The 13,489-nt window shown below is 41.9% G+C and overlaps 1 protein-coding gene across 2 annotated transcripts in view; it reads left to right on the top strand.

Annotated features, from left to right (window-relative positions):
• Positions 1–13,489, top strand: part of TMEM181 (transmembrane protein 181) — a 155,226-nt gene that overhangs the window by 102,286 nt on the left and 39,451 nt on the right. For both annotated transcript variants that reach the window (XM_068231847.1, XM_068231848.1), the window contains exons 10-11: positions 1,864–1,955; positions 3,328–3,385. In XM_068231847.1, the coding sequence (XP_068087948.1) occupies positions 1,864–1,955; positions 3,328–3,385 (150 nt within the window). The remainder of the gene's footprint in view (positions 1–1,863; positions 1,956–3,327; positions 3,386–13,489) is intronic.

The raw sequence follows: 13,489 nt of genomic DNA, 5'->3' as shown, positions 1-13,489 counted from the left end.
AGTGCTAGGGACAAACATATTGATCCTCAAAATAGCATAAACATGGCACTAAGCGTGCATCATATATTGTGACACATACAAAAACATGAAATGATTAAATCCACATGTGCAAGTAGCATCAATAAATCATTACAATTCACGAGGTAGGTAAAAAAAGAGAAGAGTGATAACACCAAGGAGGGGAACACACCCCTGAGAGGTAGTGATATATAACCAGGAATAGAAAAGCAGAAATCAATCACATAGTGATCACAGTAATGAAGCAATGCAGTAGGTGAAAGTCAGTTAAGTGAAAATTACAGACTGTGTAAAGATAAGCAGGTAGAGTGAGGTCAACAAACAAGTGGATAGGATCCTACCGGTACAGTGTCTCCACGGGTCCCCACCGCCGCTATCGCGATTCGCCACGTATAGCGTGGCTTTTTCAAAGCTGAAAGGTTCCTGCAATGCTGCCCTTTTTATTCGAATCCAGGGGAGGGAAATGCCCAAACGTAGCGTGGCCACGCTACCGCCTCCATTGCGCCGCGTTGCGTAGCAACGCAATCATTTTGTCGGCTTCCGTATGTATGGTGGCCAAGAGTGGCTTGCATTGTTTTGGCCACTCTTGGCCACCATACATACGGAAGCCGACAGAGTGATCGCGTTACTACGCAACGCGGCGCAATGGAGGCGGTAGCGTGGCCACGCTACGTTTGGGCGTTCCACTCTCCTGGATTCGAATAAAAAGGGCAGCATTGCAGGAACCTTTTTAGCTTTGAAAAAGCCACGCTATACGTGGCGAATTGCGATAGCGGCGGTGGGGACCCGTGGAGACACTGTACCGGTAGGATCCTATCCACTTGTTTGTTGACCTCACTCTACCTGCTTATCTTTACACAGTCTTTAGTTTTCACTTAACTGACTTTCACCTACTGCATTGCTTCATTACTGTGATCACTACACATGTTTATGCTATTTTGAGGATCAATATGTTTGTCCCTAGCACTTTGTATTTCCTCTGGTTCTCAGATATTGTGGGTTTATACCTTCCCCTACCATGTTTTAATGGTTTTTAATGCTTGTAATTTCAATAAAGGATGGTATATTGTTTTCTGATATATGCTGTTCTGGTGCGGTTTCTTTGAGGTCATTGCTTTGTGTTTTTTTTGTATGCTGTGTGGTTTTTTTTAATCTATTTAAAGCGAAATATAACCCTGCATTTCAACTTTGCTCTAAAACATTATTTACAGCATATTATATGCAACCAGCATTTTTTTTTACTGGACCAGCATTGGAAGGGTTACACACAGAGCTTCAAAGTTCCGTGGAGAGAAATGCTGCCGCAGCCGAAGTTTAGATAGATACATTTAAGTAAACACAATGTAACAAGTGAGGAATGTGACTCTCTCTCTCTGTGTCTGGGAGGACTTGCACAGTGAGTGTGTGCCACATTCCACACTTGTTGCATTGTGTTTACTTAAATGTATCTATCTAAACTTCGGCTGCGGGCAGCATTTCTCTACACGGAACTTTGAAGCACTGTATGTAACCCTTCCAATGCTGGTCTAGTAAAAAAAATGCTGATTGCATATAATATGCTGTAAATAATGTATTAGAGCAAAGTTGAAATGCAGGGTTATATTCCGCTTTAATGGTGTAATTGATAAGTACATGACATATGGCCTTTTTATCAGTTGACACTGTGACCAGATGTAAAGGCCCATTTTTACAGATGCCATACAGGTAAATATGCCCTGCAGTAGCTTAATAGTGCACTGTACTAATAGCCAGAGGACTCATAAGAAAGTGATTATATTGATGGGACAGGGAGTATCATATTCCCTATATTTGTATTTTTGAATTTGTATTTTCTCTTCTGCATAGGGTGAGAGAAAATGCTTGACTTTCTATTTACCTAAACTCTTGATAGTTGGACTGCTTTGGATTGCGTCTGTGACTCTAGGAATATGGCAAACGTAAGTACTGTCTGGCCAAGCTAGGAATACCTATGTATTGGTTGGGAGAGAATCTTCAACTTAATAGTAAAATGTATCCTCGTACGAGTAGTCCACTGTGCTCAAATTAATTCACATATAGCGTTAGGAGGATAAAGATATCTTGGGAAACCACAGTAAAACTGTTGATAATTCCAAAACTTCGTATCGAACTTTTATATCAAAATTACAAAATTTTCTGATTTTAAAACTTTTCAAAAAATGGATCTTCAGAGACCAAAACAAAAATCAATCGCTCACAAAAGATAATACGATTTGGCAATTTTTGGCAAGGTATAATATACACTGCGAAATCTGCAGGCAATGACACTAGTCTGCTTTTGGTCCAATTTAACTCTTCATCAGGCCTTTACAAAACAAAGAGAATCTCCAAAAGAGCCAAAAAGAGAGAGCAAAAAATAGCTTTCAAAAAATGAGGCATCTGCTCCAACAAGTCTGCACCATCCTGATGGCCTGCAAGTGGTTCTCTGGGCTGCTAACTGCAGCTCTTTTTGTATATTCTCTTTGTTTTGTAAAGGCCTGATGAAATAGGTTAAAGTTGACCTGAAACGGACTTGTGGTGTTTCCTCAAAATTTTGCTAACAGTGTATATAATCCCTTGACAAAAATTGTCAAATCCTGTGATCTTTTGTGATTGACTTTTTATCTTTGAAAATTCATTTTTTGACAAACAAGTTTTTATTGGAAAATTTTGTAGTTTTGATGCAATAAAGTTGGATACTAACTTTTGGATTTATCAACAGTTTTGCTGTGGTTTCTCAAGATATATGTATCCTTCTAACTGTAGTGATAGTGATACCATCATAATTTATGCCTGATACAATGTAAACTAATGCAGGCAGTTAGTGAAGTAATTGAGTATTCGGGAAACCTTTTACTGTTAGGTAGTTTTGTCAGGACTTGAACTGTGGTCATGGAAGGCAGGATAATTATAATTAGTAATCTTTCTCTCTATCCCCCACATTTTTGGGCATGGTTTTGCTAGTCGATGGTCTTTTTGTACTGGTAGTATTGTGTTAATATGCATGTAAGCCGAGGGAAAATGCTAAGAAAGCAGCGAAAGACATGCAAAGACTTTAGGTGGCAAAAATGATGACTCTGATTGCAAACAAAATCTGCCAGCCCTGCTCAGTCCAGGTGCATAGATTCAGATATTTATGAACAGTGGTAAAGCGGCTTCCTTTCCCAGCTGAGGCTCTGTCATGTTTACAGTTGATTCAAAACTTTCCTATATGTTCACCATTTTTGCATTTTCTTTGTGTCAAATATATTGGTGCATTATCTGCTGAAATTATCTGATGTAATGTTTTATACTTCTTTTTACTTCAAACAGCGTGAATGAATTACACGATCCAACTTACCAGTACAAAGTAGACACTGGTAATTTCCAGGTGAGTGCGGAACATGCCTCAGAATCATTACACTACAAACTGGACTTAATTATATGTAGACAGGGATGATAAGAGCGCTGACAAAACACCAATATAGCTGCCAAAGGTATCCAATCCTCACTGGACCATATGCAAATAGTACAATAATGCTTGGTGCTGTCACTTTAAAACAACCCAGCCTCTGTATAGCCTGCAGCCACCCAGTGATCTACAATAGAAAGACGTGGCCATCACCAAATGCATAAACCACAGTCAGGCTCAATATATAGTATATACGGGGGTACAATTTATTGCACTTGACACAATGAAAATAATCCGTACATAAACTCACATTGAGGGTCCATACACACTGGACCCTGTTGCATAAAATCGCTCATAAGGTATTGCACTATTCCCAGTGTGAAATGCAATTTATATCAATTAAAACCACTTCAGATGGGATCATTAAAAAAAAAAAAAACCTATGGTATGTGAAGGACTTGCCTGTTCTGTCCCAACCAGGTTTCTGCTTTCCGCTGTCATCAGGGGAGGTCCAAGAGTATTGTACAATTTGTACTTAATTATAGCCATAAAAATTTAGTGTAAATAACATTTTTCCTTTTCATTTAAAATCAAACTTCAATCAAGGGAACACAATGCTAACTAAAGCTCCTAGAGCAAAAACCATTATTGCTGTTTGCACTGAGAACGATTTCATGTGGAAACTACAGACAAGTTATTTTGTGCATTATAAGACCTAGTTTCAGGTTCTGTAAAATAATAGTATGTAAAGCCTTGTGATCCTTGTTGCTAGCTCAATATAGCCCCCTTTTGCTTTCCAGGAAACTGAATCTTATATTTGACGGTCAGAAAACCTTTCTTTTCCTCTCTAAAAAGTTTAATAAGATCACAAAACCTACTGAGTCTTCCTCTGTGCATTTCACACCTATTTGCTTACATGCTTTAGTATGTACCAGACTGCTCTGTAAACTACTGTTTCCCGGGATCACCTGAGGCCAGATACAGTACATGGGCTTGCTGGTTGCTTGGGCAACCAGCCTAAAGAACACACACACCTAGTCATCCCCGCATGCCTGCTGTGTTACAAAAGGATACTTTTGAAGTTACCATAATGTTTATAGAATTTAACCATTTAGACTTCAGTTCACTAAGCATTACCGCATTCCGTAATGCAGAAAACAGCTGATTTTACAGACCGTCTTGCCAAATGCCAATTCACTAAACCTATTACAGCACTGAAAAGTAGAATTACCAACTTGTGCAGTAAATACCTCAACACTTGTCCGTAAATGTCAATTCACAAAGATTAAAGCATTTGGTAAATCAAGTAAAAGTGTTCAGTACATATCTCCAGCTCTGATCCGTAAATAACTTACACTCTCCACACAGTGAAATTGACAGATGTAGCAGACAGCCAATAGGGAGAGCCACACAGCCCTGCTTCTCACCCCATTTAATCTAATGCATTGAAGGAAGGGACTTTAGAAGGACAGAGCAGAAAAAGGAGACCTTTAAAAACGCTTTTCTGTATCCCTTTAGATGTGCATATCTATATACTGCTACACAGTAGAGCTCCCTCTAGTTAGCAGTTGTGAGGAATGTACATCTAAAGGGATGTACAAGACAGATAAAGCAACAGCTTATGCAGACACTTGTGGGAAGACTAGCAGCTTTCTGACAAACCTGCTCCACAGCTGGTGAGAATTACCGAGCAGGACTTCGGGCTGGTGCACATCAAAAGTGCTTCTGAGCGCTTTTTAAAATGCTTGCGTTTTGAAAAGTGTTTGGTTAATGTATTTGAATGGGATGGAGTACACCAGAGCGATGAGCTTTTTTCCCCAAACGCAAATGTGGATCCTGCAGCATTTTTACTGATTTTTGAGGCGATTCAGCCTCAATATTAAGTAAAGGAAAGTGGAAAATCGCTCTGAAAAGCGCTAGATCAGAGCGATTTTCCAAGTGTTTTTGTTACAGAAGCAGTTCAGTTACAGCTGTACTATAACAAAAAGAAAATAATAAACACTGCACTACAACGCTCCAAGAAATCGCTAGGCATGATTAGAAAATCACTAGGCACATGCCTAGAATTGTCTAGGAAAATCACTTCAAAAAGCGCTAAGCATTTGCGATTACGCTAGCGCTTTTTGGTGTGCACTGGGCCTTAGTGAATTGAAGCATGGTTTTTTTTTTCTTTTTCTGGTATGTTACCAAACTTCTACTGCATGAAAGGAAATCTTTGTGAATTTGGAAAAAAGTGTAACGTACCGAATGCAGTATTTTACCAACATAATTTTTTTTTTTACTGGATTACCCTTGGTGAATTGAAGATTTAGTCTTCGAGTTAGTGATAAATGTTATCTATAATCTCAGATGTGTAAATTGCCCTTGCCATGTACACTATTGCACTACTGTAGCATGATTGTGCTGATGGCAAGCTGGATGATTTTTTTTTTTGCCTGGAGGACGTGGTGTCCATGATTTCCATAAAGAATGTTGTTTAGTCTGACCACAGTACACATTTTGACTTAAATGTGCTCAGGCATCAATGTTTCTGGATCATATTTATATGTTTTTGTTTGCTTTTTTTATGGTAGAATTTGTATTTGTGGATGCCATGACTAACGGTGTTCAGACAGTGGTGTTTAGAAGTGTTCTTGAGCCCGTGCAGTGATTTCCTCTACCGAATCATGTCTAATTTTAATGCAGTGCTGACTGCAGATTTGAAAAGATCATGGCTAGCCATCAGGGGCGCTTAGCCTTTTATACAGTGATTTCCCTGGATTCTCTGAATCTCTATTTCAGTTATGTACTGTAGATCTTGCAATTCCCAAATTGTTTGCAGTTATATGTGGATCTTGAATTTTTAGCATTACACAAATTTTAAGGTTTTTTTTTTTTTTTTTTTTTCACATCTTTCTGAAAGGTGTTGCTGAAATTAAATTCAAAATGGGCAAATCCATTTTTTTTTTCAAAATGTTTTATTAAATTTTCCATTAAACAATGACAGATGAGGTGACCTTCACAATGAAAGTATAATTCAAGGTAAACAAGTGTTACAACTTTATCCTTACCCGCCCCCCTTTCCCCTCAACCTTCCCTCTCTCCACCCATGGTCACTCCTGCTAATGTAAGAAAGGTCTGTTAGGTTATCCCCTAAATCTGATGTCTTAGACCTTTCAATTAAATTCAAAGAAGGTTCATAAAGTCCCTATTTTTAGCCTGCCCAGAGAACCAGATAAGTCTGCCTTTGCATACCATGCGGTATATTTAAAGGGCTGAACAAGTTGTAAGTCAGAGTCCGACATTGTATGAAGTAAAAAAGGTTTCCAACTACTGAAGAACTTTTTAGTTTCTTTATCCATATTTATAGTGGCATCCAATTTTTCCATGAGCATAAGATGTCTTAATTCTTCTTAAACATCCCATAGAGTAGGGGGTGTAGGGTATATCCATCTGTTAAAGATTGATTTTCTTGCCGCGAGCATGATCACGTGGACAATGTCTTGTAATTTCTTGGAGTGATCTGTCGTGTCCTCTGAAGAGGTGGCATTAAATAATAGCAACAAGGGTTCTTTTTTTGTTACATTTTCCCAACTTGCCTGCAAAAAACAGAGTCCCAGAACTTTTGGATTGAGGGACATTCCCAGACACAATGAACCATGTTGGCCTGGAGTTTGACATTTGGGGCAATGGTATCCCGGTTTTGGAACCCTGTGTATTATACTGAATGCATATTTGGCTTTGTAGATCCTCTGGAGGTGTGATTCCCTCCACCTCTCACTCACTATGACCCGCCTTACTGAATTGTTGCCCTCTAATATCTTCTTCTCCAGCTGGGGAATCTGTAAGGTTTTCGACCAGCTGCTCATGTTATGTATTGCTTTCTCCTCCATCCAAATTGCTGCTATGGCTCTTTGGATCTCCGAGAGAGATGACCTCTCTCCTCTTGGTTTTAAAAAAAGGTCAAATGGTAATATTTCAGCTATTGAAGCTATATTATGCAAATTGGCTATGACTAGATTTGACTATAAATTAAGAAATCCGATCTCCGAATATCGTAAAGTTGAGATAATGCTCTCAGAGTTAAGTATCTATGATCTCGGAGATCCAACAGATTCCCCAGTTTTGTGATAGCTTTCTCAGCCCAAATTGTGTAATGTTTGTGCAGGGGTCCTGGTTTGATTGCTGGATTTCCCCCTAGGGGCATATATTTTTTTTTTTTTAGACCCTCCAGGGAAGAGGAAATAGTTAGTGGATTTCTCTCCATGTCAAAAGGGTATCTCTGTAGATTACATTATATTTTAGCCTAACTGGCAAAAAAGGACCAACCCGCATGTAGTAGCCCTGTTAGTTCCCAATCCCTGACATGCCTAAACATGCAGGCTAGATTGTACTTTGTGATATTTGGGAAGCTAAGTCCCCCCATCTCTTTTGGGAGTTGCAACCTTGTTAGACTGATGCGAGCACGTTTACCTCTCCAGAGGAATTTAGCAAATTCTGAATTAAGGGTTCTAATATCTTTATGCTTTAGTAATAGAGGAATAACCTGCATAGGCTAAAGTAGTCTCCCAAAGCTTAACATTTTAGCCAACGCTGCCCTCCCAGTGACCCCCAGTGGTATCTCTTTCCAGTTCTGTAATTGTCCGATAATGGACTTAATGAGAGGAGAAAAGTTGTGTGTGTATAGTGAGCTGGGATCTCTGCCAATATCGATGCCCAGATGGCGTATTTTTTTCTTTTGCTACTTGTAGCCTTAATCCCCTAACTGATTCCTGGTCTGCTAGTTTAGAAAGCATTAATATCTCGGATTTTGTTGTATTTATCTTAACCACTTGAGGACCGTGGGCTTTACCCCCCTTAAAGAGAACCAGAGATGAAGCAACCTCATGTATTTTACCTTATAAATCAGTGGGAACATGACAGTAAACACCTAATCTGCTCTTTGTTACATTGTTCTCTGTTTAATTTGCCTGTTATCACCTCTAAGATAAGAATCCCGACTAAGCAGTCGGTCTGGCTTTGCTACAGAATAATTATAGCTTAGACTGTGTTCTTTGCTGTCTTCAAGTCCAAGCCTGCCCCCTGCTGGCTTTGCTCAGGAATCATTATAGCTGAGTCATTATAGCAAAGCCAGAATCAATGCTCAGTCCGGGATTCTTATCTCAGCTAGATAACAGACACTTTTAGCAGTGAGGATGGAACAGAGAGCATGGTAAATGTTTTCTCTAATGTTCCCACTGATTTCTATGGTAAAATACACAAGGGTGCTTCGTCTCTGGTTCACTTTAAGGACCAGGCACTTTTTTTCCATTCAGACCACTGCAGCTTTCACGGTTTATTGCTCGCTCATACAACCTACCACCTAAATGAATTTTGGCTCCTTTTCTTGTCACTAATAAAGCTTTCTTTTGGTGCTATTTGCTTGCTGCTGCGATTTTTACTTTTTATTATATTAATCAAAAAAGACATGAATTTTGTCAAAAAAATGATTTTTTTTTAACTTTCTGTGCTGACATTTTTCAAATAAAGTAAAATTTCTGTATACATGCAGCGCGAAAAATGTGAACAAACATGTTTTTGATTAAAAAAAACCCATTCAGCCTATATTTATTGGTTTGGGTAAAAGTTATAGCGTTTACAAACTATGGTGCAAAAAGTGAATTTTCCCATTTTCCAGCATCTCTGCCTTTTCTGACCACCTGACATGTTTCATGAGGGGCTAGAATTCCAGGATAGTATAAATACCCCCCAAATGACCCCATTTTGGAAAGAAGACATCCCAAAGTATTCACTGAGAGGCATAGTGAGTTCATAGAAGATATTTTTTCACAAGTAAGCGTAAAAATGACACTTTGTGACAAAAAAAAAAAGTTTCCATTTCTTCTAACTTGCGACAAAAAAAAATGAAATCTGCCACGGACTCACTATGCTCCTCTCTGAATACCTTGAAGTGTCTACTTTCCAAAATGGGGTCATTTGTGGGGTGTGTTTACTGTCCTGACATTTTGGGGGGTGCTAAATTGTAAGCACCCCTGTAAAGCCTAAAGGTGCTCATTGGACTTTGGGCCCCTCAGCGTACTTAGGGTGTAAAAAAGTGCCACACATGTGGTACCGCCGTACTCAGGAGAAGTAGTATAATGTGTTTTGGGGTGTATTTTTACACACACCTATGCTGGGTGGGAGAAATATCTCTGTAAATGACAATTGATTGATTTTTTTTTTTTTACACACAATTGTCCATTTACAGAGAGATTTCCCCCACCCAGCATGGGTATGTGTAAAAATACACCCCAAAACACATTATACTACTTTTCCTGAGTACGGCGGTACCATATGTGTGACACTTTTTTGCAGCCTAGGTGCGCTAAGAGGCCCAACGTCCTATTCACAGGTGATTTTGAGGCATTTGTTTTCTAGACTACTCCTCACGGTTTAGGGCCCCTAAAATGCCAGGGCAGTATAGGAACCCCACAAGTGACCCCATTTTAGAAAGAAGACACCCCAAGGTATTAGGTGTATTGGGAGTTCATAGAAGATTTTATTTTTTGTCACAAGTTAGTGAAAATGACACTTTGTGAAAAAAATAAAAATCAATTTCCGCTAACTTTTGACAAAAAATTAAATCTTCTATGAACTTGTCATACACCTAACAGAATACCTTGGGGTGTCTTTTTTTCTAAAATGGGGGCACTTGTGGGGTTCCTATACCGCCCTGGCATTTTACGGGCCCAAAACCGTGAGTAGTCTGGAAACCAAATGTCTCAAAATGACTGTTCAGGGGTATAAGCATCTGCAAATTTTGATGACAGGTGGTCTATGAGGGGGCGAATTTTGTGGAACCGGTCATAAGCAGGGTGGCCTTTTAGATGACAGGTTGTATTGGGCCTGATCTGATGGATAGGAGTGCTAGGGGGGTGACAGGAGGTGATTGATGGGTGTCTCAGGGGGTGGTTAGAGGGGAAAATAGATGCAATCAATGCACTGGGGAGGTGATCGGAAGGGGGTCTGAGGGGGATCTGAGGGTTTGGCCGAGTGATCAGGAGCCCACACGGGGCAAATTAGGGCCTGATCTGATGGGTAGGTGTGCTAGGGGGTGACAGGAGATGATTGATGGGTGTCTCAAGGTGTGATTAGAGGGGGGAATAGATGCAAGCAATGCACTGGCGAGGTGATCAGGGCTGAGGTCTGAGGGCGTTCTGAGGGTGTGGGCGGGTGATTGAGTGCCCTAGGGGCAAATAGGGGTCTAATCTGATAGGTAGCAGTGACAGGGGGTGATTGATGGGTAATTAGTGGGTGTTTAGGGTAGAGAACAGATCTAAATTCTGCACTTGGGAGGTGATCGGACGTCGGATCTGCGGGCGATCTATTGGTGTGGGTGATCAGATTGCCCGCAAGGGGCAGGTTAGGGGCTGATTGATGGGTGGCAGTGACAGGGGGTGATTGATGGGTGGCAGTGACAGGGGGTGATTGATGGGTGATTGACAGGTGATCAGTGGGTTATTACAGGGAAGAACAGATGTAAATATTGCACTAGCGAATTGATAAGGGGGGGGTCTGAGGGCAATCTGAGCGTGTAGGCGGGTGATTGGGTGCCCGCAAGGGGCAGATTAGGGTCTGATCTGATGGGTAACAGTGACAGGTGGTGATAGGGGGTGATTGATGGGTGATTGATGGGTAATTAGTGGGTGTTTAGGGTAGAGAACAGATGTAAATTCTGCACTTGGGAGGTGATCTGACGTCGGATCTGCGGGTGATCTATTGGTGTGGGTGGGTGATCAGATTGCCCGCAAGGGGCAGGTTAGGGGCTGATTGATGGGTGACAGGGGGTGATTGGGTGATTGACAGGTGATTGACAGGTGATCAGGGGGATAGATGCATACAGTACACGGGGTGAGGAGAATCTGAGGGGTGGGGGGGTGATCAGGAGGGAGCAGGGGGCAGTTTAGGGAATAAAAAAAAATAGCGTTGACAGATAGTGACAGGGAGTGATTGATGGGTGATTAGGGGAGTGATTGGGTGCAAACAGTCGTCTGGGGGGTGGGCAGGGGGGGTCTGAGGGGTGCTGTGGGCGATCAGGGGGCAGGGTGGGGGGAAATCAGTGTGCTTGGGTGCAGACTAGGGTGGCTGCAGCCTGCCCTGGTGGTCCCTCGGACACTGGGACCACCAGGGCAGGAGGCAGCCTGTATAATACACTTTGTATACATTACAAAGTGTATTATACACTTTGTATGCGGCGATCCGGGTGCTAGTAACCCGCCGGCACTGAGGCGCTACACCTGCTATTGCTGAAATTCTGTCTTGTCCCCATTTTTATTGCCTGATGAAGCGGGCTGGGCCTGCGAAACGCGTTGCACTGTTTTGGGGTACTAAGTAATAAATGTGACTACTATTCAGACAGTCTTTCGTGTCTGCTTTATGGAGGTAAGTCCACCACTTCCTCCCAGCAAATTTTAAAGTTTTTATCCACTTTTATCCTGCTGGCGCCTCTGTTCTCCTACTGCTATACCGTGTCCACCCCTGGTGGAGGGGTGATCTACCCCCTTTCGCATCTACAGAGAGCGACTTCTTATCCCTGAGTGAGGACAGGTCTAATCTCCTCACCTGCCTATACAGTGGTTGCCTGTGTGGTAACCCATGTTTGTGAGTATAATTTTCTCACGATAACCTTTACTTCATTTATGCTTAACATACTACACTATATTGGGCTCTCGGTTTCTCTACACTTTATGGGTTACAGCGCGAGGTGGGCGGAGCCAGTCCCCGGCGGCCGATCGCGTCACGAATGATGCGATCGCGCCGCCCATGCCCCTACAAGGACCGCCGCCTCTGTGCATGCGGCGGTCCTTGCGGGGTCCACTTTCCGGCCGCCTCTGTGCGTTGGGCGGTCGGGAAGTGGTTAAGTTCTGAGTGGTGGCCTACTTCCTTAATAATTTCCAAGGCTTTCGGTAACTGCTGTACGGGATATCAAAGGAATAGCAGGAGGTCATCTGTAAAAAGTGTTTGCACTACTTTTGTGTGTCCAAAGCATATTACTTCCAGATTCTTGTGTAAGAGCCTCGCCATAGGCTCCAAGGATAAGTTGAACAAGAGGGGCGACGGGGGACAGCTCTGCCGCGTACCTCTCTGCAGTGTAAAGGGACGAGAAAGGAAGCCCTGTGTGCAAATCCGAGCTTGGGGGGTGTTATACATAAGTCTAAACATATATTGATGAATGATCCCTGGAATCCCATTTTGATGAGGACGGCTTTTACCCATTTCCACCTGATGGCGTCAAAAGCCTTTTCGGCATCAAAGGTTACTAGGGCACAATTTTTGTATGACTTAGGGTAAGCCTTCACTTGTTCGAGAATCAGAAGTACCTTTCTGATATTTGTGACCGCCGCCCTCCCCTTTATAAATCCCACTTGTTCTCCATGTATTAGTTTAGGTATGAGTTCAGCCAACCTATCCACCATTATTTTGGATAGCAGCTTGGCGTCCTGATTTATTAAGGACACTGTGCGGTAAGACCCTGAACTCTGTGGGTCTTTTCCGGGTTTTAGTAATAATTTAATGTGCGCCTGATTCCCTGTTCCCAAGAAGCCCTTTCCCTTTAGTGTGATGTCATAAACTCATTGGAGTGTCGGTGCCACATCCTCCTGAAGAATTTTATAAAATTCCCCAGGAAAGCCATCTGGGCCTGGGGCCTTGTGATTAGCTAGACTTTTAATGGTTGCTTTGATCTCCTGAACTGTGATATCTGCATTAAGTCCGTCCACCTCCTCTTGATTAAGGCGAGGTAGGCGGATCTGTTGTAATAGATTTTGGATATTCTCCATATCTACCTCCCCCGAGTCCGTATAAAGAGTCTCATAGAATTGTCGAAATATCTTGTTAACCTGTTTCGGATGGTGCACCGGGCTTCCTCCCTCGTCCCATATGGAATGTATTCCTGTAGGTGTATAGTGTCCACGTGCCATGAAGGCTAGAATAAGCCTAGCCTTGCTGCCGTGTTTATGGAATTTCAATTCCGTGTATGCGCTATTCTAGATAGTGCCTCTCTATCTTTAAACCATTTGTCCGAGTTGGCCTTCGCCGTCTACCATTCTTTTTTTGCCTGTGTAC

The sequence above is a fragment of the Hyperolius riggenbachi genome, chromosome 4 (assembly GCF_040937935.1).
Source record: "Hyperolius riggenbachi isolate aHypRig1 chromosome 4, aHypRig1.pri, whole genome shotgun sequence".
Taxonomy (NCBI): domain Eukaryota; kingdom Metazoa; phylum Chordata; class Amphibia; order Anura; family Hyperoliidae; genus Hyperolius; species Hyperolius riggenbachi.
Note: the sequence above shows the minus strand (reverse complement) of the source record. Positions and strands in the feature narration are given on the sequence as shown.